Genomic DNA, 27,246 nt, shown 5'->3' with positions numbered 1-27,246 from the left:
TTTGTTGAAGAAGGCTACAAACTTTTCTAGAAATTCTAGAGTAACAAAACCTGAACCTGTCTGCAATTTCACGACTTCACCGTTGTTTCCATAAATTTTACTTAATTTTAGCTCTGTCCAACAGACACATTCTATTAATATTGTCTCATTTAGGCAAAATAAGGTAATATTTTCGTATCTCACAATTAAAAACAAGGGAATTCGACTTAATATCACATTAAAATCTGAACTATTAAATCATATTTTGTACAATTTAGACTTTCTGAGATGGAATCATCACAAATATCTCAAACCTCAGTTTATATTTGAACAAAACATTTGATTGTCTTGCAATGACACAATTATTAGCAGTAAACTGCCAATGGTTGCGCTTGAAAACCAAACAGTGCGAAAACACCAAATACTTGATAACAATGCTTTCTGAAAGCCCCCTCCTTAAACTCGTTGACTGCCATTACCGACACAAGAGTCCAATGGTCCCAGACATCCCCTCTGGTGGTTTCTTCTCACCCTGCTTTGCTCCCAAAAAAGCTCAAAGACGTCGACCCTGCCATTATTGATCGGACACTCGATAAAAGGTCACTGGAGGTCCATCTTTTACCCCCCCCCCCCCCCCCCCCTACTCTCCCTTCACTAATCATTCCATTTCCCAAAACACTCTCAGTGGAGACATCTTGACTAGCTTGTAAATGTCAAGAATGTTTTAATTATTCTTTAATTAGTTCCCTTCCAGCTTCGTAAAAAAACAAGAGCCCTAAACCTACGTATGCATTAGCCAGGGTTATCCTAAATAATCATTACATTTAAATTCTACGTGTCAAACTTGGTGTTCGCCAAAGTTTTGAAGCAATTAGTCGTCGGTAGTACTACAGGCAACTTTTTACAGCGTTAAAAAGTCTAATTAACGGCTCGCTCGGGTGCGACTCGGCTTTTTCTTGAAGGAGCGCTTTTGTCAAGAAGATTTGTGACATGAAGGTGGGAGAGGTTGGCTTATGGTGGGTGGGTGGGTTAACACGCCGCCACGCTAACGCCTGTTTTTCCTCAACGGCGCCCCCCGCCATCCCGTCTCTGATATGTCGTCAAACTCGAGCAAAGTCTTTCGTCCGCTTAAAAATAGATCACATGGATGAAGCTTGTTTGTATTTTTAATTTAAAGTGTGACATCAGTGACAAAATAGACAAAAAAAATGCGTCTAATTGCTAGCCTCGCTGCAGGGTCGATATTTTTCTTTTTAACCTTTTTTAGGTTTTCGTGACACGGTGATGACAGTAAACATGCGACGATGTTAGTTTTTGACTATTTGAACTAGAGTCATAAGTCATGTTGGAAAGTTTTACGTTGTTTTTGTTCGAAAAGCTCAAAGGTTGTGAAAACAGATCGAAGTTTGGCAAGGGTTTGAAGATTAAAGAGACCGATGTTTGCTTTTTCAAGGCGTTCGTCAAAAAAGATGTTGATTGACGTTTCCACGAGAACTAATTGAAAGTATGTGAAGACTTTTTCTTTAGTGAATGAAAAAGTTTTTTTAATGAAATCTCCAAATTTGAGAAGTTCTTGTTGTTTTCATCGATAGAACTTTTTATACGATTAAAGAAATATAACGTCATATACGTCATTTTTTTCTTAGAGTAAGATAAGATATTTTTTTTAGTTCTTTGAGGTTTAACATTTGGACATGAGCTTATTATCAGAGTACACAGTGAGACAAAAGTTGAATGATTGGATTATTTTTAGAGGTGTAAAGGTTGTTGTTTTTTAAAGTTATGTTTCTTTATTATTTTTTTCATGACAATTAGTGGTTCATTTGCCTGACAGCTTGGGATTGACTCCCATTCAATGTCGGGTGTGATTTTGAGTCCAAATGGTTGTCTTTACACACCTGAAGTCAGCTGGGATAAGCTCCAGCACCCCGTGACCTAGACTAGGACTAAAGGTGTTGAAAATGAATGAGATAACAATATCAAACGGTCTCAACAAAACCCTCTATAATGTCCTTAAATTTATGTTCCAAAAACTAAAAATACCAATTTAATTTTCATGAATTTGACTCATTGAGATTATTTTTATTTTTTAATCAAACCCATTTAATTTGTCAAACCCCCGAAAAAACAATAAAAAACAATTTCTAAATTCTCATATAGACATTTAGAATATTTCAAAAAAATGATTGACTAGAAATGTTAAGTAAAAATCAGCCATTGAGCCCATTGCAAATGACTAAAGTTCAGTAATGCAGTACCAGTTTAAGATTGTGTCCCGAAGTGAGTTCATTTTATTTGGAGCTCCATTAAAAACCCCTCCCCACCACCATTGCAGTCCCAATCCCCCTAGGACAAGCCCCCTTTGGATCGATGGGCCTTCTGTATTGACACCACACCTGCCGAGGGCGAGTTTTAAGCCGTCCTCGAGCTGATGTGGCACATCAAAACGCAAAAAAAAAAAAAAAAAAAGCGCCGTCCGCCGTCTTTCATGTTTGTCAACAGCATCGATTTGCATAATGACCTTAAAAAAATCGAGACAAGGGCAAAGCCGCTTTGTCGTTTGCCTGTCGCCTAATTAGAGAGAAGCTGTGGGGCCGGGGCTGCGATAGCCTGCAGGAAGGCGCTGTGATCGCCTTGACAAAGCGCACCTTTACTAATGAAAGCGCCTTTTTCTATCAGGGAAGAAAAGGACGCCCCCCAAAAAAATGAAAATTAAAACACCCTCCCAGACGTCTGGCAAGACAAAAACGCAGAGGTGTCACTTTTTTACGCACATGCAATGATGGCGGCGCCGTGTCACAATCATTTATGCGTGAAGGAGCTAATAAACGAGGCGCTCTTGTTTTCCAATCATGCTTCTTCGGCGGTGGCGGCCCCCGCGAGTCACAAGGACACGGGAAAGAAAAACGAGTTGGAAAATCATAAACACATGCATATTTATGGTTTGGGGGGGAATGAGGTCTTAGGTGATATTTGTGAAGGTGTGGCTCAGTGACTTTAGCAGAGGGCGCTGTGGGGAGAATGGATGGAGGGTTTTCTCACTTTGTTTGGTGGTTAAGAGAAAATATCTATTTGTTTTTTGCAATGTATTCCATTTTTTTGTCTTCTTTTGTGAAATCCTTTACATTTTAGTCGTTCACAGTTGTGTCATTTCTATATTTTTTACTTTCATTTCTTTTACAGCCTGGTCATCCTCAGAAGGGTTCCTGGTGGTGCCGGAGGCTATCTCAGTCAATACAGTCATCAGGATGAATTAGTGGTCAGTTAATTCAATCTTTATATTAAGGTTTTTTTTTTCTTTTTATTTTTTAAAATTACTTACTTTGGAGATTTCCAAATCATTTTCCCCCAAAATATATGGATTTGGAGTTATTTTCCAATTTAGTTTTGATTTTACTTTAAATTGATCATTTCTTTTTAACTTTTATTTTAATTTCGTATAATTATTCCCATTTGAACTGGTTTTTATTCCAAAACTTCATTATTTATGGTGTTTTTTTTCCATTTTCATTACACTTTAGATTTATCACCTTTTTATTTATTAAATTTGTTTCTTATATTCTACAAGTTAACAGAATATCATTTCATATTTTAGGTACACAATCCTATACTTTTCCTTATTTTGTTTCCTATGATTTTTTTTAAATGCAGATTTTTTTTGTTTCCTTTAAATAATAATAATAATAATAATAGATAACTCAAAACATCACCAATGCATAATTTCCACCGACTTAATATATAAGAATAGAGAAAAGTGAATATTGGCTACCGAAATAAGCCCAAAGATGTGCCTAATTCATTTTTTACCTCCGCATTATTCCATCTTGGTTTCATGCCTCCAACTAAAGTTCCACATTTGGAACATTCCAAGCAGTGGAATAAAAATCGGCGTGAAAGTGTAGAATTTGATTTCCCCTCCCTGGCGGAAAGGCGCCTTTTTCCTTGTGTTGTCAAACAGAATCGCTAAACACGCTTCATTGGTGCGTGGGCTCCCGCAACGGGATGCTTATTAATTTCTAACGACACGGTCGAGACGCGACGTGATTGACAATGTGATAAATGTTATTTGAATATGCTTGACATGAATTATGTAACCGCTGCCAGAGCGCCAAAGACGCTGTGATAAAGTCTATACGTGCATTTTCACCTCGCGTGATCATGAAGAACTCTTCAAGATGAAATATTTTCTTAGTTTAGATCATTTGACGAGGATGGATATCCAATCCATTTCGCATCTCCTGGCCGAAATGGATTGGACGTCTGTCGCTGTCAATGACATTAAATGATTTAAGGAGATACTTGATCACGAATCAGATTCAAATAATAAACGTCATAGCCCAAATAAGGTTATTTTTGCCTTTGCTTTAACTTGGGAGCAAATATGCACTTATTTTTAGTCTGGAAATAATATTTTTTGTTTTGTAGTCATTAATAGGAATAATTAGACCTAATAGGGAATAAAAACTGATATTTTATTGTTTTATTTTATTTGAATCTGGCAGAAATTCCTCCTAAAAATATCCATATATTGAGGTGCACATTCAAATCAATCAAAAATCAATAAATCAAATCAAAGGCTTTTATGGTCATCATACACAGCTGAGTATAACAAAATTGCTGGTGCTACTCCATAAAGTGCATTTTACCAGTAAAAAAAAAAAAAAACAAGTAATATAAATATATAAAAAGTCACATCTTGGCAAGGTAAATTCTAAAATATTGCACATTGTTATTGTAGACTGACTTACATTGTTAAAAATGATTTAGTCAGCTACTTCAAGAAATAAATGCCTTACCCTAATATTGTTGAACTATAATTCGTGCAGAAATCCTTTATATACTAAATTACTGTTGTGCAAATGTGCATCATTTTACTTTCTAGTAGTTAATTTAAAGTACTTAAATACATAGATCGCCACGGAACTATTGGTAGATCGCACGACATAACATTGTCTAATTTCCTTAGCTAGGCTCTTATAAATTTGGCATGTACGCTTTTGCATGAATCACTAAAGCTCGCATAAATTTTTATAGTCTAATGTGAGGTACATCATTACATAATTGTGGAACTTCATCAGTGACCTGTAAAAATATATATATATTGATTATGAAAGGGTTTTTTTTAAACTAGATCTACAATGTCTTCTGTGTCTGTACCTAATACTGTATTACTACTGCAAGCAAGGGAATTTCCCATATACAGGATGAAATAAAGTTATAATCTAATATAATCTAACTCATTGAAAAGTAGTAAGATCTTGTAGCAAAATAGTTTGAACACCCCTGCACTACGTCAAGTGTGATACCTTTACACAAATGTGTTATTTTCAAAGTGCATTCAGTGGATTGCAGTCAGGTGCTTCTGTTTTCAGCACATCCCCCGTTGCTTAAAGTGTCTGTGGAACAAAAAGCTGCACCCACCCGCAGCGGCCCTCCAGGACCGCTTTGCCCACCCCTGAATTCTAACCCTTACAACAAAGTAGATCTTAGAGATAAAAAAATTTAAAAAAGAACAGTGTAAGCGCCCCTTATTTTAGTGTATAGGAGGGCTATCTTTGGCATCTGCTTGCATGTGTCGAACATGCTGTTTACAACCCTGTAAGGACTTCTTGTCCCACTTTATGCAGCAACAGCGTGTTTGACATGCGCGTCCTCCAACACGACTGGAGTGATGTCGTTTAGGAACGCTTTGACGACACTTTACAGAAGCGATCGTCAACAACGTGTAGGAAGGGAGAAAGTGTTAATGATTGTAGCTTATTGGGAGCTTTGGTGGTTGTTTGACTTTTGATGTTAAAGGTAATAGAAGTCAGAAATGGAATGAGGTTATAATTTGACAATAGGTTTGCCTGTGATTCAAATTTGCTTGGTTGATGATATGATCAGAGAAAGGGGGCAAAGGTTGGATAAAAAAGATATGGTGATGCTTTGAATTTGGCTGCTTAGGCAAGAGTAAACCCTTAGAATGCCCCTAGTTATATATATTTTGTATTATTATGATTTGCTGTGTTTTTCAAACATTATTTTTATGTCTTTATGGATCACAAAGAAAAAATAGTATAGTAAGGCTTTTTTCTTAAATATTATATTTTTTATTGTATTTTTTCAATTCTATTTTTTTGGTTTTGCCCACTTTTTTTCTACAATTGACAAGACGTAGACGTCCAATCCATTCAGTTTTTGAATAAACATCAATGTCATTAATGTATTTAAGGAAATGCATAATAAAATAGCATCCAATCAGATTAAAAAAATGCTTAAAACTATACTAAAATGGTTAAAAACCTCTATTTTTAGGAATATAAACTGCATTCTTTGCAATATCAGGCACCTCTTTGAGAAATGGTTTTAAGAGCAGTTTTGTTTTATTTATTTCTGTGTGTTTTTCCCTCCTCTTCTTCTTCTCGTGGCTCCTCGCCTTTGTTGCAGACATCCACGGTTGGCGTGCCCGCCTGCCGAGCCCCGCCGTTGCTCTGGGACGGCCCCCGTCAATCACGCCTTGACGGCGCCCTGACAACGTGTACGTCGGAACATTTCAAACGAGGGCCTCAAAGGCGACGCGTGACAGGCGAGCGTTTGAAAGTGGCTGTAGTGTCTCGCAAATGGAGGCGAAAACAAACTGCAAAACAACAGCGGCACGGGCAGGGAGGAGGACACCCCAAAAAGTTACAAACAGGCAAGAATGTGGGTCTTGATGATGGCAATTAGATTGTCATTCATGCTTTTTTAATTCGCCTCCCTCATGGCGCTGCGGGTCTTCCCGGAGCGCCAAACGCGGCGCTCCTCGGAGGCCTCGCCTCCAAGTCGCTAGCGCACCTTTTCGTGCAAAAGATAGCGAGATGATGTTAATCACATGCTTGATTTTTTGCTTCACTTTCAGGGCATTCCCAGCAGGAGAGGAGAAGAAGAGATGAAGCTTCGCTAGAGGGACTCTTGAATGGGAGATGTGTAAGCAGGCTTTCTTTTTTTTATGGCACTGCTATTAGAATTTTTGATTTTTTTTTTTATGGCCAGTTGTCAAACTAGCGTTGGTGCTCCTCCCAGAAAATGAGAGAAATTTGAATGTTGGTAATTTGTCACATTATCAGGCAAAATTTGGATGAGTTGATGCTTCAAGGGCATTAAGGGTGGTCATTTTGCCTTTAGTACAAGGCTTTTTTTAGACGTATTTTTTATGATAGGTGGGCAACTGGCAGTGAGGGATAAATTTGACCAAAATTTTCAGAATATTTGTTCTGAATCTGGAAATAAAATCCCACTGCCATACTACAACTATACACAGTGAAGTCAAGTAAATTCATTACATTTTGAAGTAACCCATTTTTCTAGTATTCACATTTTTCAGAAACTTTCATTGACAAACACTTGTCTTATGTGTTTTCAGGAATGGTTTATTCAGGTTTTTATTTTTTTTTAGATCTACCAAAGATCGATGGGTTTACCAATTTTCATGTTGCTGAGTAAAATATTCCGTCTGAAATCCAGGATGACTTCCATGGTTTTGGAGAAATTCAGCACAAAATTGTTGAGAGCACCACTCACTGAGTCTATGGACTCAACAACTTAAACACGTAGTCCTGCAGAAATTAATGTTTCTGTCAAATCATAATGGAAGGACTGAATTTTATACAAATTGCAGACAAATTCACACAAAAACTGCCCAAATGACCACAAACTGACAGCATCACTTCATGAACATTTTTGTGGCTCTGCTACTTTTTGAGATTTCAAACTGTCAATCAAAACTAGCTCTAAAATCTCCCAAAATGTGTCCTCATTTCCTTTTAAAGGACCACCAAAACCTCAAAACGTCGCAATTAACTTGAAGCTAAAACCTCAACAACACAAACCAAGCAATTCCAAAAGCTCATCCCAAAATCTCTTCCCATAAGTCGTCATCACACAAAAAAACTCAACCAAAATCTGTCAAAACATGGCAACCACGTCATTCGAGAACACGACTTTACAACATTTCAAACAGCCAAACAAACAAACAACTGCAAAACGGGTCAGCCCCCCACAAAGGGTGGGCCGTTCCCACGCCTGCCTTCGACATTGACAGCCGCCGTCTCTCCGGCCCTGCCTGTGCAAAAATACCCAAATGTCTGGCTTGAAAGTGCACCAAAAAGAAGCGATGTGTGAGTCTAACACTTTTGACTGTGTTTGCTTTGAAAGTACTTGCGTGCTGGGGGGACGCAGGTCACGTCAGTCTACCGGAGAAATGGGGAAGGGGGGGTGGTTAAGCGATGCTTTGCTAAAAGGGGCTATGCACACACACTGAGCTCTTGTGCCTTACAAATGTTTGGATGCAAGCAAACAAATCCACATCCAAGCTGCAACAGACACATGGCTGCAGTTGAAAAGAAATTCTTAAAAATTACTGGATGACTTCTTCTAAAAGCCATTGCTCAAGCTTACAGTGTCCTCTGGCGGTGCGAAAAGGAAATGTCTCCTTTATTTAGGAGGAATTGGTCAGTTAGGAATGGTAAGTTTTACATTAAAAAAAGATGGAGTCTAGGTAGCTAGCTGATTAAATGGACTTTATATTGATATTTTGTTTATATATACATATACATTTTTTTTATACTTTAACTATTTAGTGTATTTGTTTTCAGGTTTCCGAAAGGTTGCATATGAATGCATAAACTATTACAATTTACATACATGAATAAAGGATGATAAAATATAGAGATCATGTAAATGCCTGCTTACAGTATGAATACATTTAATTAGGTGAAAGGGTAACTAAAGCTAAGAATAGACATATAAAAAGTACATGAAATTAAAATCCCAGAACCTCCTCATAACATGTCAATTTATAGTACTAAGTGGAGGTCAAAATCACACTTGTTTTTTATTGTGTGTAGAAACAAGCAGGGTAAAAAGTTGAAGCATAAATAGTTAAAGCATTTATTTTCAGTCTTAATGAATTCAACTTAGATGTGTTGTTGTTTTTTTTTCTTTTCTTTCTTTCTTCCTTTTTGAGGAGCAGCAGCAGCTGCTGCTGCTTGGGCTTCTACTTTTTCCTCTTCTTGTTCTCCAGCATAGTCAGAAGCTCATTTCAAACAACTTGCACGCTCCCCTTAGGACGCCTTCTTCTAATGTGATCAGTTGAACTCGGCTAATGGGGCGCTTTTATTTTATATGCATGCCTGCTGTGCTAGAGTGAGGCAAAAATACACCTTCCAAACAATTAAAAGACTGTTTTGTAAATTATATTCCTATTTACAAAAGACCCATATTTCACACTTGCCACCTCTTAAGTAGTGTAATCTGGAGAAATGTATGTTATTATGATGCCCTTTTCTTGTAATATTAATGCTCTAATGTTTGAGTATAAAATATTTTATCATTTATATTTGTATGTGATAGGTGCCTTCTTTGGGGCACCTGGAAATGCCTTGACACTGAATAAGGTAGATGTGTGTGCGTGTGTCTGTAGATGTGTATATATATGTAAACATATGTATGTGTAAATGTGAATATATGTATGTGTAAATGTGAATATGTGTGAATGTATGTGTGTATATGTGTATATGTGAATGTATGTGTGTATATGTGGATGTGTGTGTGTATATGTGAATGTGTGTGTATATGTGAATGTATGTGTGTATATGTGGATGTGTGTGTGTATATGTGAATGTGTGTGTATATGTGAATGTATGTGTGTATATGTGAATGTATGTGTGTATATGTGAATGTATGTGTGTATGTGTATATGTGAATGTGTGTATATGTGAATGTGTGTATATGTGTGTATATGTGAATGTATGTATATGTGAATGAGTGTATATGTGTGTATATGTGAAAATATGTGTGTATTTGTGAATATATGTATGTATGGTGTGTGTGAATATATATGTGTATGTGTGAATATATGTATGAGTGAATATATGTATGTGTATGTGTCAATATATGTATGTATATGTGTGAATATATGTATGTGTAAGTGGATGTGTGAAAATATGTATGCCTATGTGTGACTATATGTATGTGTATATGTGAATATATGTATGTGTAAGTGGATGTGTGAAAATATGTATGCGTATGTGTGACTATATGTATGTGTATATGTGAATGTGTGTTTATGTGAATATATGTATTTGGATATGTGAATATATGTATATAAATACTACTCTCTGGGTTCAAATCCTGGTTTGCTCTGCTTAATACGTTTACCTAGTTTTTTCCCACTTGAAGGTACAATAAAGTACTAAGTATGATCTGGGAGTGAAAAGGGACAAAATGACAAGTACTACAGCCTTCTCTTACAGGTTGGTGGCCCAGTGGTTAAGTCATCAGTTTGCCAATTCTTTGGTCCCCGGTTCAATTCCCAGGGCAGGCAAAGATTTTCTCACAAAGGCATCAGGTAAAAAAGTATAAGTATTTAGTGGTGGATGAAGCATTTTGTCAAAAAATGACTAAGTGTTTCACCCCGTTTCCTGGGATAAAACGTTTCAACACCTATGTATAAGTGGGGCACGAGTTGGTGTTGTGGGTTGCACACTCGCCTTTGCACCGAGAGAACGTGAGTTCGCTTCCCGGTGTCGGCGGTTCACTGACCAAGCAAGCGGTCGAGGGTCGGCCGAAGGCCGACCCGAGAACGCCTTTCGCACAGACAGGTCCCTCCAACATTCTTCCGAACTGCCGAAGGCAGTTCGGAATATAACCTTTTGCTGAAAAGTATGACTAAGTGTTTAATATAAATTAAAAAGTTTTTTCTTTTTTTTTCCCCCCTTCTTATTCCATTGACCAATTCTTCTTTCCAAGTATTTTCAGCCAAACGACGGCAGCGGGAATCGAACCCAGGTCTCCCACACGGGAGTCCTGTGATCTAACCTCTGCGCCACCAAGTGGACTACACTTTCACTGTAATCATTTGACTTTCTTGAGAAGAAGTCCACAGAAATGACTAAGTGAAAAAGTGTCCGAAGCGGGATTCGAACCAAGGTCTCCCCGACGAAAGTCCAGTGATCTAACCTCTGCGCCACCAAGTGAACACAGTTTCCTTTGAAATCATTTGAGTGTTTTAAGAAGAAGTCCACAGAAGTGACTAAGTGAAAAAGTGTCCGAAGCGGGATTCGAACCAAGGTCTCCCCGATTAGAGTCCAGTGATCTAACCTCTGCGCCACCAAGTGAACACAGTTTCCTTTGTAATCATTTGAGTTTCTTAAGAAGTCCACAGAAACAACAACTAAGTGAAAAAGTGTCCGGACCGGGATTCGAACCAAGGTCTCCCTGACGAAAGTCCAGTGAACTAACCTCTGCGCCACCAAGGGACTACAGGGTTCGAATCCCATTTGAAGGTAAGTATAAAGTACTAAGTATGATCTGGGAGTGAAAAGGGACAAAATGACAAGTACTACTGCTTTCTCCCACAGGGTGCTGGCCCAGTGGTTAAGTCATCAGTCTGCCACCGGTGTGGTCCTGGGTTCAATTCCCGGTGCAGGCAAAGATTTTCCCACAATTGTTCAGGTAAAAGTATAAGTATTAATGTCTAAGTGTTTAACGAAACATTTAGTCAAAAAATGACTAAGTGTTTCATCCAATTTCCTTGGATGTAACGTTTCAACACCCATGTATAAGTGGGGCACGAGTTGGTGTTGTGGGTTGCACACTCGCCTTTGCACCGAGAGAACGTGAGTTCGCTTCCCGGTGTCGGCGGTTGACTGACCAAGCAAGCGGTCGAGGGTCGGCCGAAGGCCGACCCGAGAACGCCTTTCGCACAGACAGGTCCCTTCAACATTCTTCCGAACTGCCGAAGGCAGTTCGGAATATAACCTTTTGCTGAAAAGTATGACTAAGTGTTTAATATATATTAAAAAGTTTTTTTTTTTTTCTTCTTGTTCCATTTTCCAGACCACACCGGGAAACGTACCCAGCTCTTGCGCAACCAAGTGGACTACACTTTTCTTTGTAATCATTAGTGTCTTGATTACAAGTCCACAGAAATGACTAAGTGAAAAAGTGTCCCAACCGGGAATTGAACCAAGGTCTCCCAGACGAAAGACCAGTGCACTAACCTCTGCGCCACCAAGTGACCACAGTTCCCTTTGTAATCATTTGTGTGTCTTGACAAGAAGTCCACAGAAATGAAGTGTAAAAGTGTCACAACCGGAGACACGCGAGTTAACCTCAACGCCACAGTGTCCTCCTCACTTCACCTTTGAGCAAGGATGTGTAATATAGAAAATGAATGAACAATCTTCTATTTAAAAAGAAAAACACCTTACTATACTAAGTCATTTTTTTAAAGAAAAAAAGTCTTACTATACTATGTCATTTTTTAACGAAAAAAAGCCTTAATATTGCTATGTCGTTTTTGGTGATAAAAAGCCTTACTATACTATGTTGTTTTTGGCCATAAAGAGCCTTACTATACTATGTCGTTTTTTAACAAAAAAAAAGCCTTACTATACTATGTTGTTTTTTTAACGAAAAAAAGCCTTACTATACTATGTCGTTTTTTAACGAAAAAAAAAGCCTTACTATACTATGTCGTTTTTGGTGATAAAAAGCCTTACTATACTATGTCGTTTTTTAACGAAAAAAAGCCTTACTATACTATGTCGTTTTTAGTGATAAAAAGCCTTACTATACTATGTCGTTTTTTAACGAAAAAAAGCCTTACTATACTATGTCGTTTTTGGTGATAAAAAGCCTTACTATACTATGTCGTTTATTAACGAAAAAAAGCCTTACTATACAATGTCGTTTTTTAGCGAAAAAAAGCCTTACTATACTGTCGTTTTTGGTGATGAAAAGCCTTACTATATTATGTCGTTTTTAGTGATAAAAAGCCTTACTATACTATGTCGTTTTTAGTGATAAAAAGCCTTACTATACTATGTCGTTTTTTTAACGAAAAAAAAGCCTTACTATACTATGTCGTTTTTTTAACGAAAAAAAAAGCCTTACTATACTATGTCGTTTTTGGTGATAAAAAGCCTTACTATACTATGTCGTTTTTAGTGATAAAAAGCCTTACTATACTATGTCGTTTTTTTAACGAAAAAAAAGCCTTACTATACTATGTCGTTTTTGGTGATAAAAAGCCTTACTATACTATGTCGTTTTTTAACGAAAAAAAAGCCTTACTATACTATGTTGTTTTTTTAACGAAAAAAAGCCTTACTATACTATGTCGTTTTTTAACGAAAAAAAAAGCCTTACTATACTATGTCGTTTTTAGTGATAAAAAGCCTTACTATACTATGTCGTTTTTTTAACGAAAAAAAAGCCTTACTATACTATGTCGTTTTTGGTGATAAAAAGCCTTACTATACTATGTCGTTTTTTAACGAAAAAAAAGCCTTACTATACTATGTCGTTTTTTTAACGAAAAAAAAGCCTTACTATACTATGTCGTTTTTGGTGATAAAAAGCCTTACTATACTATGTCGTTTTTAGTGATAAAAAGCCTTACTATACTATGTCGTTTTTTTAACGAAAAAAAAGCCTTACTATACTATGTCGTTTTTTTAACGAAAAAAAAGCCTTACTATACTATGTCGTTTTTGGTGATAAAAAGCCTTACTATACTATGTCGTTTATTAACGAAAAAAAGCCTTACTATACTATGTCGTTTTTTAGCGAAAAAAAGCCTTACTATACTATGTCGTTTTTGGTGATGAAAAGCCTTACTATACTATGTCGTTTTTTAACAAAAAAAAAGCCTTACTATACTATGTCGTTTTTGGTGATAAAAAGCCTTACTATACTATGTCGTTTTTGGTGATAAAAAGCCTTACTATACTATGTCGTTTTTTAACGGAAAAAAAGCCTTACTATACTATGTTGTTTTTTAACGGAAAAAAAGCCTTACTATACTATGTTGTTTTTTAACGGAAAAAAAGCCTGACTATACTATGTCGTTTTTTTAACCAAAAAAAAGCCTTACTATACTATGTCGTTTTTGGTGATAAAAAGCCTTACTATACTATGTCATTTTTTAACGAAAAAAAAGCCTTACTATACTATGTCGTTTTTTAACGAAAAAAAGCCTTACTATACTATGTCGTTTTTGGTGATAAAAAGCCTTACTATACTATGTCGTTTATTAACGAAAAAAAGCCTTACTATACTATGTCGTTTTTTAACGAAAAAAAAGCCTTACTATACTATGTCGTTTTTGGTGATAAAAAGCCTTACTATACTATGTCGTTTTTTAACAAAAAAAAGCCTTACTATACTATGTCGTTTTTGGTGATAAAAAGCCTTACTATACTATGTCGTTTTTGGTGATAAAAAGCCTTACTATACTGTGTCGTTTTTTAACGGAAAAAAAGCCTTACTATACTATGTTGTTTTTTAATGGAAAAAAAGCCTTACTATACTATGTTGTTTTTTAACGGAAAAAAAGCCTGACTATACTATGTCGTTTTTTAACCAAAAAAAGCCTTACTATACTATGTCGTTTTTGGTGATAAAAAGCCTTACTATACTATGTCGTTTTTTTACGAAAAAAAAGCCTTACTATACTATGTCGTTTTTTAACGAAAAAAAGCCTTACTATACTATGTCGTTTTTGGTGATAAAAAGCCTTACTATACTATGTCGTTTTTTAACGAAAAAAAAGCCTTACTATACTATGTCGTTTTTTAACGAAAAAAAGCCTTACTATACTATGTCGTTTTTGGTGATAAAAAGCCTTACTATACTATGTCGTTTTTTAACGAAAAAAGCCTTACTATACTATGTCGTTTTTAGTGATAAAAAGCCTTACTATACTATGTCATTTTTTAACGAAAAAAAGCCTTACTATACTATGTCGTTTTTGGTGATAAAAAGCCTTACTATACTATGTCGTTTATTAACGAAAAAAAGCCTTACTATACAATGTCGTTTTCTAGCGAAAAAAAGCCTTACTATACTATGTCGTTTTTGGTGATGAAAAGCCTTACTATACTATGTCGTTTTTTAACAAAAAAAAAGGCTTACTATACTATGTCGTTTTTGGTGATAAAAAGCCTTACTATATTATGTCGTTTTTAGTGATAAAAAGCCTTACTATACTATGTCGTTTTTAGTGATAAAAAGCCTTACTATACTATGTCGTTTTTTTAACGAAAAAAAAGCCTTACTATACTATGTCGTTTTTTTAACGAAAAAAAAAGCCTTACTATACTATGTCGTTTTTGGTGATAAAAAGCCTTACTATACTATGTCGTTTTTAGTGATAAAAAGCCTTACTATACTATGTCGTTTTTTTAACGAAAAAAAAGCCTTACTATACTATGTCGTTTTTGGTGATAAAAAGCCTTACTATACTATGTCGTTTTTTAACGAAAAAAAAGCCTTACTATACTATGTCGTTTTTTTAACGAAAAAAAAGCCTTACTATACTATGTCGTTTTTGGTGATAAAAAGCCTTACTATACTATGTCGTTTTTAGTGATAAAAAGCCTTACTATACTATGTCGTTTTTTTAACGAAAAAAAAGCCTTACTATACTATGTCGTTTTTGGTGATAAAAAGCCTTACTATACTATGTCGTTTATTAACGAAAAAAAGCCTTACTATACTATGTCGTTTTTTAGCGAAAAAAAGCCTTACTATACTATGTCGTTTTTGGTGATGAAAAGCCTTACTATACTATGTCGTTTTTTAACAAAAAAAAAGCCTTACTATACTATGTCGTTTTTGGTGATAAAAAGCCTTACTATACTATGTCGTTTTTTAACGGAAAAAAGCCTTACTATACTATGTTGTTTTTTAACGGAAAAAAAGCCTTACTATACTATGTTGTTTTTTAACGGAAAAAAAGCCTGACTATACTATGTCGTTTTTTTAACCAAAAAAAAGCCTTACTATACAATGTCGTTTTTGGTGATAAAAAGCCTTACTATACTATGTCGTTTTTTAACGAAAAAAAAGCCTTACTATACTATGTCGTTTTTTAACGAAAAAAAGCCTTACTATACTATGTCGTTTTTGGTGATAAAAAGCCTTACTATACTATGTCGTTTATTAACGAAAAAAAGCCTTACTATACTATGTCGTTTTTTAACGAAAAAAAAGCCTCACTATACTATGTCGTTTTTGGTGATAAAAAGCCTTACTATACTATGTCGTTTTTTAACAAAAAAAAAGCCTTACTATACTATGTCGTTTTTGTTGATAAAAAGCCTTACTATACTATGTCGTTTTTGGTGATAAAAAGCCTTACTATACTATGTCGTTTGTAAAAGGAACATGACAGTTTTCCATTCTAGTTAACGGCACTTTGAAAAACAAGTATGATACTTTCTTGTCCCCACTATAAAAAAAGTCGTCTCTCTAACGTACAGCATATCATCAAAAGCTCGCTCATGAATGTAAATACAACTGCTAGAGTACTTTTAATTAGTTGTTTTTAAATGAAGTAAAGATTTTCAACAAACTTCCATTCTGAAGAGTTTTTATGCTGCAAAGCGATTGACAGTAATTGACAGCTGCATCCATTCGCTCGGTCCAAGCGCCTCCCGTCTGCTTCCCGTTCTTCCAACAAACCGCTTCCCCTTTTAATTATCCCCGAAGCAAAAGATGGCGCACATCAGACACATCCCGGCAAATCCGGAGGCCCTGGCAAGGGCTCACAGCGACGCCGGCGTCTGGCGTTCCCGATAGAGCGCCGACGCTGGCAGGGACAAGAGAGGCGACGGCGCGCCTGGAGATTCGGCGACAAAGAACCGAGAGGATGATCTCGCCGGGTCCTCATTTGCGGAAGGCTTGCTTGGCTGCCATTTTTTTTTTGTTCCGCCGCACTTTCCAATGCCAGATTAGTACGCGGGCGCCATTGTTTACACCTCAGCGGCGTGCTGCTTTGCTATCTCGCGCAGAAACATTTTGGGGGTGACACTTGTTCTATACGGTAGGGTCTCGCTAAGTATTTTTTTGATTGGGCGAATCGCATAATCGCGCAAGTTTGGGTATTGTCTTAATGCTCGGGTGCTACAAAGTGATCTGAAAACATGTTTGTATTATTACATTCAGGCGACAGGTTATTGGTAATTTGGTCTCCTACAATGTTTAAAAAAAAAGGATTTAAATGGAAAGTTTTGCCAGTTTTGATGGAAAATTAAACCAGCCAACCGGGGCATCAAACGTGCTGACACCTGAGGTAAATACCCTGAATGCCCATTTGCCAGTGTAGAAATGCTTTAAAAAAACTAACATTATTAGAATGGGCCTTAGTGGAAGCCTCACAGTTCTTAGGTCAAGGGTTCAATCCATGGGCTTAAATGGGTTTTCTCTGGGCACCTCGGTTTCCTCCCACATCCCAAAAACATGCATGCGTGAATATAATTGGCTGGCAACCAGTTTAGCCCCGAGTTGGATAGGCTGCAGCACCCTTGCACCCCTTTTGAGGAAAATCGGTTTCCAAAATGAAAGAACATTTAAAAGAACTGATTTTATGGTATGTCTTTAGTTAGCATGACTAATAGCAAGTTTATTAGTATTTTCTTAGACAGTAGAAGTGTAAACATTCTGAATTGTAATGAACAAAGATTAAGCAATTTGGATTAGTTGTGTTATGTTCCAATACCTTTCTTTGTTGGATATTTGAAAGAAACCCTTCTCTTCTAATCATCTGTGTTCAATATTTCCCAATTGATTTGCAAGTGACAACAAAGTTTGGAAAATTAGGACCCAACGGTATTTCGTACATGCGGAATAAAAGGGTTTCAAAAACAGACCCTTGAGGGATCCCAAATTACAGCTATATGTACAGATGGGGCCTTACAACTATAAACATTGTGGGCGGAAAAAAGTTCGATTTGATTGTGTATAACTATCGACATTCCCAGCAGTTTAACGTCTCACATTGCGGCACTACTTTCTTTAACGAGTGTCAGTGTCAGCCCGAGTTTTCTCTTCACTCGGTGGGGTATTCATCAGTCAAAACGCATCCCCGCGTGACAATTCTTGTCAGTGTCATCATTCAGTCCACTCCTCGGACACAAATCAAGCACCACCCATTGGCATTCGCTGTTTTTTTTTCCCCTTTCTGCCGTTATTTTCAGATGAAGAGTAGAACGCTACACAGCAGGGGAGCGTTCTTCTCCTCCAGGGGGGAAGCGAGGAAGAAGTAAGAAGGCGAGGCGATGTGTTATGTGATGTTGCTTTGCCTTAAGGGAGGGAGGAGGAGGCATCTTGTAAAGATGAACGTTCGGGGAGCGGCCTCGATGGGAACTGAGGTCCTCGTTAACGAGCTGGGCTTCGGACAATGTTCTTTAGTGTATCCCCTAGTTAGTGGGGATGATGGTGGCAATTTTGTAAAAAAAAACACAGCTTGAACTTTGGAGTTGTGCATTAAAACAAAGAATGACGTAGAATTTGGAGAAGAAATCCTGGAATAACCTCCGACTCAAGGAATATTGCAAGAACGGTAGCCATTGAGTCAGTCTCCATTTCAAGGTTTATTCCCCATCAAATCTGGATAAAAGTCAATGTTTATCCACAGCTATTAGGCACTGCATTGTGATAAAAGATATGAGTGATCTATTTGTGTCATAGGATGAGAACTGTGAAGTTATGCCCGTGAGAGTTCCACGCTCATCAAACGGCTGTTGTATTTTCGCCCCTACTACAACAACACAAAGCTGATGGAAAGATAATGGACATTCACTCTTTGTTCTGGCCTAAAAGGCTAAAATATGAAAGTGGTCTTTCTAGCATTAGGTAGGAAGGGAAATGCAATTCATGGAGGAATGTCCTTCTGGCCTTTTCCTGCCGACTACCAGTTAATGTCCAAATATCTATAGGCACTCCACAAAAAATTGCAAACATGCCCTAAATCTTTCCTTAAATCTGCAGGCAGAAATCGACGTTAACCATTTATCCTAAACTGTAAAACTCTTACTTAAACTCTCAATGTGTATAATAGTGACAACAACTTCAGGGGGTATTCAAATTCGAGGTGGGCCCACCCCTAGACCAGATCCAATACCCAAATTGGGGTACCAAACTGTAGCCAGAAAGACAGAAATGCAGCATATTGCAGGCTTACTTGTATAAGGATATCATATTTTTTTAGAGTAATGAGTAGAAAATTGACATGGTTTCAATAATTCAACCCCATTGATGTCTAAACTTAAAAAATGAAGATTTAAAATTGGATTTGCTGATGAGAATATACTAAACCAAGCTGCGAACATTATACATTTAAAATACATGGTAAAATAAATGATAGTAAATCAATGATAATGAAATATATCATGTTTGTAATGCAAATTAGTGACAAAAATGGTATTAACTGTACTTATTTTTTGTTCTGCTATGAATCATCATATATTTTATGTTATTTGCTGAATATCTTCATTTAAACTGTGAAAACTGATATTTCAGTTCTATTGATGGAGTTGGATGTCCAATCCATTTTTTTAACTGACTTATTTGTTCAAATTGGATTGGAGGTCTCGCCCTTTTAATGTGAAAATTATATCATGCTAAAGGCAGACTTTGGCAGACAGTGAGTCAATAAATGGTTAAATGCTTTGTTATTTGGAGGCCACACAACCTAAAGGCCTTTTGTCCCTCATTTGAAAAGGTGTCAAACGCCATTCTATAGGTAAACACCAGCAAAGAGGAGATAAATTAGCTTTAGGTGTTGAGAACAAAACAAGCTCCATCCCTAAAGTTCCAGTGGATGGTATATAAGAACCCAATAAGTCAGAATGCAGCTATGATGTGCTGACATCTGTGCGACCATGGGGAAGGTAAGAACACACATTTTGCAATCTTTAACCCTCAAAATAGCAATTGGCAGAACCCACCAGAGTGGTCCTGGTGACTTCTGCTTTCAAGAAACTAACTTTTTGGTCACTGATTACTAATAAACCGAAATACATCTAAAAACCCACAGTTTCTACTCAAAAAACGAAATCACCAGAACAAGACAAAATGACCAAATTTAGAAGAGTAGACCAAGATGGGCCAACTATGGTCTTGAACCACTACTCAGTTTGAAATAGTTTCCCTTACGTTGCTATTAAATTTCAAGACCCACAGTTAAAAGGAGAACTTATTTCAAAAGAACAAAAACTGGCAACCCAAACCAGTGATGTAAGTCTACACAAGTATAAATTGGCAGTCCTGAAGCGCCACCTCTCTCTCTACTTACCTCTTCAGATCATCTTTTACGAAGGGCGCAACTTCCAGGGCCACCACTGGGAGTGTGTCGTAGACTGCGCCGACACCTTCCGCCACTTCAGCTGCTGCAACTCCATCCGGGTGACCGGGGGCCACTGGGTGGCCTACGAGAAGGCCAACCACGGCGGCTACCAGTACGTCCTGGGCCCGGGCGACTACCCGGACTTCCGCAGCTGGATGGGCTTCAACGACTGCATCCGTTCCTGCCAGATGTTCCCGCCGGTAAGTCAATCAGACAGACAGCTCAGGTCCCCCCGGCCCCCGCCCCGCCCCCGGTTGTACCGGCGCTCACCTTGCACATCAAATGGCCGCTTTTTTCAAAATGAATGTCAATCAGCGGCGCTTTTGATTCCATTTAAGAGATCCTCTGGCAGGTCACGGCATGAAAGGCTTTGGCTTCCAGGCCCACAAAGGAGAAGCAGTCAGCCTTTAAAAGGAATATCATACAACCCCATAAGACACACCGCCTTCATTCTAATTCCGCTAATCACACAAAAGGCTTCTGGCGCTTTTAGGAAGCGGTGTTAAAAAAAAAAAGAGAAAAGAAAAAGGGAAAAAAGTTAATAAATAAATAAGTCTTAACCCGTGTCACGCTCGTGTAAGAGTTGCCGTTTCAAGAGGCGTCTCCTGCATTCAAAGTAGAAGATCATCTCAGGGCAAGGAGTTGACAACAAGTTGCAAAACAGACGTCACTCTTTTGCTTCCAAGTTGTGGAAAATTATTAAATTATAAATACTTACTAAGTGGAGTTCTCAGGTACCGGAGTTTATTCTTGTTGCAGGTCATCAGGTGATTTCTTTTGCCCTGTTAAAACAAAATTTAAAGTCCTCATGGAATCTATGCTCAGGTAAAGGCAACAAAAAGTCAAATAAACAAAGTCTACACCCCATAAAAACACACATTTAACCATACTTTAACTAAAAACACAAATGTGCATCATAAAATGCATTTCATTGGTGGAAAAAAACATATCTACCGTATTTTCTGCACTATGAGGTGTAACTAAAAAGCCCAAAACCTGCAACAAAAATAATTTCCTGACTATTGCAGTACACTGCGCCTTATTTATGGATGAATATTATGTCATCTTTGCATGAAAAAAAAAATATATATATATATTATAATGTGCCTTTAGATATATGAGACAAATGTTTAGATAGGCCATTCATTGAAGGTGTGTTTTACTATAGTGTGGAAAATACGCAATCATCTATTTAAAAAAAAGTATCACAATGTATTTGCGACTGTTCCAGTACAGGGGTTCATTCAAGATGAAGCTGTACAACCGCCCTGACATGTCAGGTCGCTCCATGGAGCTGACAGACGACTGTCCCGACCTGTTTGAGCGTTTCCACTCCAACGACGTCTACTCATGCCTCATCCAAGAAGGCTATTGGGTCTTCTACGAGCACCCCAACTACAGGGGGCGTCAATTTATCCTGCACCCGGGCGAGTACAAGGCCTGTGGCGACTGGGGTAGCCAGCAGCCCGTGGTGGGCTCACTACGCAGGTTAAGAAGCCCCCAGATTAAGCCAAATGAGCAATAACAGGGATTTTTAGTCTCATCTCATTATCTGAACTACTTTATCCTCACTAGGGGGGTGCTGGAGCCTATCCCAGCTGACTTCAGGTCAATTTAGTTGAAGGCTAAATGGACCAATTTCCCGCCGCCGTGATGTTAAACGTTTGCCTGTCTGATAACGGCACGTGCTTGTTCATCTTTTCCAATAAAGCCATATGTTGCAAGTCCTATTGTGGTTGTTTTTCTGCAGCGGTACAGTATTTTACGCAGCGCTTAGCTTAGACAAAGCGGCAGTCGGGTGGCCTGACGGCCCTGCTGACGAGGCGTCGTTTTGTTTGCCGTGAACTGGTGGCGCCGTTAAGATAGACAGGTCTATAAAGAGGCCCTCCAGAGCCCCAACCGACGACGGTTCTCATCGGCATCAAAATGAGCAAGGTAAGAGGATGATGTTATGAGGCAGTGTTTCATTAATAGGGGATTTCAATCTACACATTTTGAAATGAGGGAAAATGTACGAGACGGTATATAAAACAAAGTCATTTTCTTTACTTAATGAAAAATTCAAATAATTTGCCACAGGGGAAAAACACTGAATCGATTTATGTTCTTTATTAAATAAAAAATGATTTAAAAAGTCAAGCGTGTGCTAAGAAAACAATTAAAATTTTAAAATATTACAAATATTATACTAGATTGCAACAAAAGTTTTTGGGGGGGATAAATTATTGATAATAATTTTATAATATTAAAATAATTTATAGCATATTTTATAAAACAGAAAGCACACTCAGCTTATGTATATCTAATTTTATGCTTTGTATTTTAGTAAAGCCAATAAAATATAAATGCTATATATGTAATAAGCTTCTTTTATACTGATGTTTATTTATCAAAAATATATATTTCTAAATATGTCTAAGAAAACCTGCTACTACATTTCCGTACTGCTTATCCTCACCTCAGGGGGTGCTGGAGCCTATCCCAGCTACCTACAGGCACTAGGCGGGGTAAACACTGAATGGGTGACCAGCCAATTGCAGGATTACAAGGAAGCAGACAACCAATCATAGCTAAAGGCAATTTAGAGTAGTCAACTATCCTATGATCTATATTTTTGGAATGTGGGAGGAAACTAGTGCACCGGGACAAAACCCGCAGAGCCCCAGGGAGAACATACAAACTCCACAACTGGGATCAAACCCTCGATCACAGAACTGCGATGCAAAACCGGACTACTTTTGAGCCTTGACCGGCAGTTTCTATATTTGATTGTGATACATGTAGATCACCTTCTACGAGGAGCGCAGCTTTCAGGGTCGCCACTACGAGTGCAGCAGCGACAGCCCCGAGATGCAGAACTACTTCAGCCGCTGCAACTCCATCCGCGTGGAGGGCGGCTGCTGGGTTGCCTACGAAAAAGCCAATTACTCGGGCTATCAGTACGTCCTGCAAAAGGGCGACTACCCCGACTACCAGCGTTGGGCCGGCTTCAACGATTGCATCCGTTCTTGCAGGATGGTGCCACCAGTGAGTCCCGCTTTCAACAAAGTCCTTAAAAAACTACAAAAATCTAATGAAAAAATGCACAATTTTTGTCAATGCAGTACAATGGCGGCTACCGGATGAAAATCTACGAGCGTTCAGATTTCGGTGGGCAGAATATGGAGATCAACGAAGACTGCCCCGACCTGAGCGAGCGCTTCCAAGCTCGCGACATATCCTCGGCCAATGTGATGGAAGGTTACTGGATGATGCACGAGCACCCCAACTACAGTGGGCGTCAGTATTTCCTGCGCCCCGGCGAGTACCGCCGACATAGCGAGTGGGGCAGTGCCAACTCCACCATTGGATCCCTCAGACGCGTCACACCGCTCAATTGAAGACTTTTATGGATGTATGCGTTTGACCCCTCACCTTCTTTCAGGCCCAACCCATTGGTTCGCTGTCGTCTTCAACGTCGGTCATTGTCATGAAACGCCGACATCTTGATGGTTTCCGTTGTGATGCCCGCAGAAAATCAGGGCTCCGGTGGTATCATGTTCACCTGATGCACAAGGAAAATTCAGATTAATAAAATGATTCATTTGACCAAATTGTGTGTTTTTTTAGCCTTATATTACATAGTCTTTTTTAGACAAATCACATGGTTGATATTTTGAGTATTATACATGATTTTGCTTTGTTTTTTTGTTTTTTTACACCTGACTATAGTAAAATATTTTATTTCCATACATTGGGTTTTTTTCTGAGGAAAAAATACCTTACTGTATAGGGGTTTTTATTATTATATATATATTTTAAAGGGGGGCTTGCATATACTGGTATATGATTTTTTTTACAATACATGGTGTTTTTTTCTGAGGGAAAAATACCTTAAGAAAATAAAGTTGGTGTTTTTTTAAAGGGGGGGGCTTGCGTATATTAGTATGTATTGTTTTATTTTTAAAGAAGTTAGTCCTGTTTTTTAGCAGGGGTAAACTGTATATAGTTGTATTTTGCTTTGCTTTACTATTTCTGCTTTATTTATTTATTTATTTTTAAACTTTCTTGTGGAATTAAGTGGTGGTAATGACTTTGAAATTAACCTGCTTTTAATTTCTCTAAATTTAAAAAAAACATCCACAGTAATTATTTTGAAATCACATTCAATGCAATGGCACATATTTCTGCTTCACAGTACCCTTTTTTTTTTCTTGGTGGCGTTTGCTCACACATTGGCAACCATTATCATCAAGGCAAAGCGAGGCCTCCACTTTTCTTTTGTAGCATCGCTATTAAAGAGCACTAGAGGCTACGAGCGGATGTACAAGTAAGTGTCTTTAGCGGATCACATGGCTCCATGAAAGACGCCCCTGTTAGATCCACATCACAGAAACGCCGGCCCTCAAAGAGACCCAGTCAAAAGTGTCCTGCCATTAGCCCCGAGCGCCAAACTCTCAGAACCAACACGCGCCCCGCCCCCCTAAAAAAAAAAGAGCGAAAAATCCCAAACAAAACCCGCTGCTCATGCATTTTACATCAGCCCGAGATTCCTCTTTTAGAAATAAATATCAATTATTGAAATTGTTAATTAGGCGCAGCGTAATTGGTCGAGATACACATGAATAAATAACTCTGACCATTAATTATTGATTCAGGGCGAGAAGAGGAAAAGAATGGAGCCCGCCGGGGAGTGCCTTTCGTCGTCTCTTAAGATCAACAGTGAGAGGAAATATGAGTTTTGGCCTCCAGTAATGCCCAATTAAAGGATTTCCGCCTTTTTTTCCAGAGCAACAGTCAAATGCTTTGACTCGGAGTGGACGGTAATTCCCGGAAGAGCGTCGTCAGATCAAGCGAAAGGTTTTAACATCCAAACGGTTGACGTTCAAAAAAAAAAGTTATTTAAGGGCTCCAGTTCATTTTTAATTTTTAAAGCGGTCCCTTCAAAAAGAGTGACCAGTCAAACTAACTATTCGTATGCTAAGTGTGTTATCAAAACACCGGACCGCATGTTTGTTAACATTAAACTAGGCAGGTGTTTCAAAACTAGGTAATTTTATCATACCTGTCAAATTTAGTACATATTAACTCACATAGGGCGCATTTAAAAGTCAAAGATTTTCCCCAAAGTGAATGGGGTCCCCAATCAGTCTTTTACAAAAGCTTTTTGTATACAATAAATTTAAGATTCTGTAGATGTCGCTGTATGAAGCTGACTGGTTGACTGACTGGGTACATTGCTTGCTGACACGCTATATTTATATAGTGAAAAGGTGGATGTAACTGACAAATGTTATGCTCAAAACATGACAACATTAGCAATCAACAATAATCCGGATTAGAGCCGAAATGAGGAAGACAAAATGGGCTTTAATATAAAATGTACACTAGAATAGATAAATTCCCGTACAAAAGTTGTTGTACGGCGTACACAATTTGAAATGATCAAAATTTTACGTTCTATAAAGGTATGTTTTAAAGGGAAATCTAGTTTTTGCTCAGGTTACTGCAAAAAAATGGGCGAACAATGGTTAGTTTATCAAAATAGACTAAAATAAATGGGGAAAAAATAAGGCCAAAAGAGAGATTTTTTCATGTGAAAGAAATGTTATGAATATTTTTATTTAATAACGTTGAAACTAAATATTTTGATATATTCTTCCAATTTCATTTAAAAAAGAATAACAGGTTTATATTTTCATATACAAAAACTTCTTTATATTTTTTTTTTCCAGAATTTGGTTAATTTTATTCACTCCTACCATCTTTATCCATAAAAACTAATGACTTTCGCATATCATACATATGTTTTAATAGTATTAAAATCAAAGCAGAAAATATGCTCTACTTTTTATGAAGTTTTTTTTTTCCAGACTAGATTGTGGAGTTTTGTCTGCCTCTCTTTGGAGCTGATTGAAGGGTAAACTAGTGCATTTTTTGGACTTCTTTAGATGATAACAAGAAGAAGAAGAAGAAGAAGAAAAAAAAAAAGAGCGTGAAAGCCTATGATTCCCATTGTGAAGTCTCCTTCTGGCTCTTTTTTCATTTGTGACGGCCGGATAATTAAACCTCTGTAGTATTGTCTTGCATCTTTTCTTTTTCTCGCCCCACTTCCAGCAATGGGGGGAAACTCCCTGTGGGCGAGACGCTTACAAAGACATCAGAAGCGCTTCTTTCCTTTCCATCCCTCCGTTAATTTGTGTTCTTTGTGTGAAAATCAGGACGAGACAAGAGTGAATGTGTCGACCAAATTCATCCCTGTTTGAAACTAAATAGCCAAATATTCTTTATTGATGCTATCATATTATTCCTCAACGAGAAGCTTCATTTAATACTAGAACTCCCAGTTTTTTATTACTCCCATTCACATTCCCAGATGGCAACCAATTGCCAATTTACCAATTATTTTCAGTACAATTCTAATCACAAAAGTTCCTACAAATTATAGTATCCAAAATATTACCTGTTGTGCTGATATCAGATTCCTTTCAGTCATTTAGTAGAGACATTCCAAGCATTCCTGTCATATTTTCTTGCAGTTTTGGGTGGATGGGTTGTGCAGATGCACATTTTAATGAAAAATAGCCATATATAATTATAAAAACTGGGTCAAAATGAACAAAAGTACAAGCTTAACAAGGGGAGATGCACACCAAGCAATGCACAGACAAACATGACTATATTAACCAGGAAGCAATACTTCCTCAATGATATAAAAATCACAGAAAGGGATTGGTGACAATCACCATCACCTGTGTCACAAAATGAAGGAAAGCCAAAAGGGACAAAGTAGATGAAATGCATACAACCAGGTAGACAGGATAGCCAATGAAAACACCCAAATCTACCCAACAAATAAAAGCCTTACTATATATATACATGGTATTTTTTTTTAAAAAATGTTTGACCATACAAGGTCATTTTTTAACCAAATGAAAGAAAGCCTTACTACTCATGGTCTACTCTTTTTAAAATTAAAATTAGTCTTACTATATATGGTCTTTTTTAACAAACAAAAGCCTTAATATATATGTTTTAGTTTAGGAAAAAGGTTTTACTATACATGGTATTTTTTAACCAAATGAAAGCATGACTGACTACAAATGGTGTACTCTTTTTAATAAAAAAAAATT

General features: G+C 37.5%; 2 protein-coding genes and 4 long non-coding RNA genes across 6 annotated transcripts; 4 read left to right on the top strand and 2 right to left on the bottom strand.

Annotated features, from left to right (window-relative positions):
* The first annotated feature begins 3,161 nt into the window (after positions 1-3,161).
* On the top strand, positions 3,162-9,563 carry LOC144211973 (uncharacterized). Its single transcript, XR_013329692.1, has 4 exons — positions 3,162-3,238; positions 6,409-6,655; positions 6,860-6,927; positions 7,397-9,563. It is a non-coding gene; the product is annotated as an uncharacterized LOC144211973 (long non-coding RNA).
* Positions 9,564-9,634: 71 nt separating this feature from the next.
* Positions 9,635-12,922, top strand: LOC144211974 (uncharacterized). The gene is made up of 3 exons (XR_013329693.1): positions 9,635-11,285; positions 11,361-11,454; positions 11,839-12,922. It is a non-coding gene; the product is annotated as an uncharacterized LOC144211974 (long non-coding RNA).
* Positions 12,923-17,376: 4,454 nt separating this feature from the next.
* LOC144211555 (uncharacterized) lies at positions 17,377-20,918 on the bottom strand. Its single transcript, XR_013329623.1, has 4 exons — positions 20,853-20,918; positions 20,696-20,739; positions 20,405-20,539; positions 17,377-20,315 (listed from the first exon to the last, which is right to left on the bottom strand). It is a non-coding gene; the product is annotated as an uncharacterized LOC144211555 (long non-coding RNA).
* LOC144211552 (gamma-crystallin M2-like) lies at positions 19,601-21,862 on the top strand. The gene is made up of 3 exons (XM_077738906.1): positions 19,601-19,679; positions 20,092-20,334; positions 21,366-21,862. Exons 1-3 carry the CDS (start codon positions 19,671-19,673, stop codon positions 21,657-21,659), a joined length of 546 nt encoding a protein of 181 aa, XP_077595032.1. The 5' UTR covers positions 19,601-19,670; the 3' UTR covers positions 21,660-21,862.
* A 77-nt stretch (positions 21,863-21,939) lies between these two features.
* Positions 21,940-23,727, top strand: LOC144211553 (gamma-crystallin S-1-like). Its single transcript, XM_077738907.1, has 3 exons — positions 21,940-22,069; positions 22,919-23,161; positions 23,239-23,727. Exons 1-3 carry the CDS (start codon positions 22,061-22,063, stop codon positions 23,512-23,514), a joined length of 528 nt encoding a protein of 175 aa, XP_077595033.1. The 5' UTR covers positions 21,940-22,060; the 3' UTR covers positions 23,515-23,727.
* On the bottom strand, positions 23,358-26,780 carry LOC144211554 (uncharacterized). Its single transcript, XR_013329622.1, has 2 exons — positions 26,577-26,780; positions 23,358-23,678 (listed from the first exon to the last, which is right to left on the bottom strand). It is a non-coding gene; the product is annotated as an uncharacterized LOC144211554 (long non-coding RNA).
* Between the last annotated feature and the right edge of the window lie 466 nt (positions 26,781-27,246).

This window comes from Stigmatopora nigra, chromosome 18, assembly GCF_051989575.1.
Source record: "Stigmatopora nigra isolate UIUO_SnigA chromosome 18, RoL_Snig_1.1, whole genome shotgun sequence".
NCBI lineage: Eukaryota > Metazoa > Chordata > Actinopteri > Syngnathiformes > Syngnathidae > Stigmatopora > Stigmatopora nigra.
The sequence above is the reverse complement of the archived record's forward strand: the minus strand, read 5'-3'. Positions and strand labels throughout refer to the sequence as shown.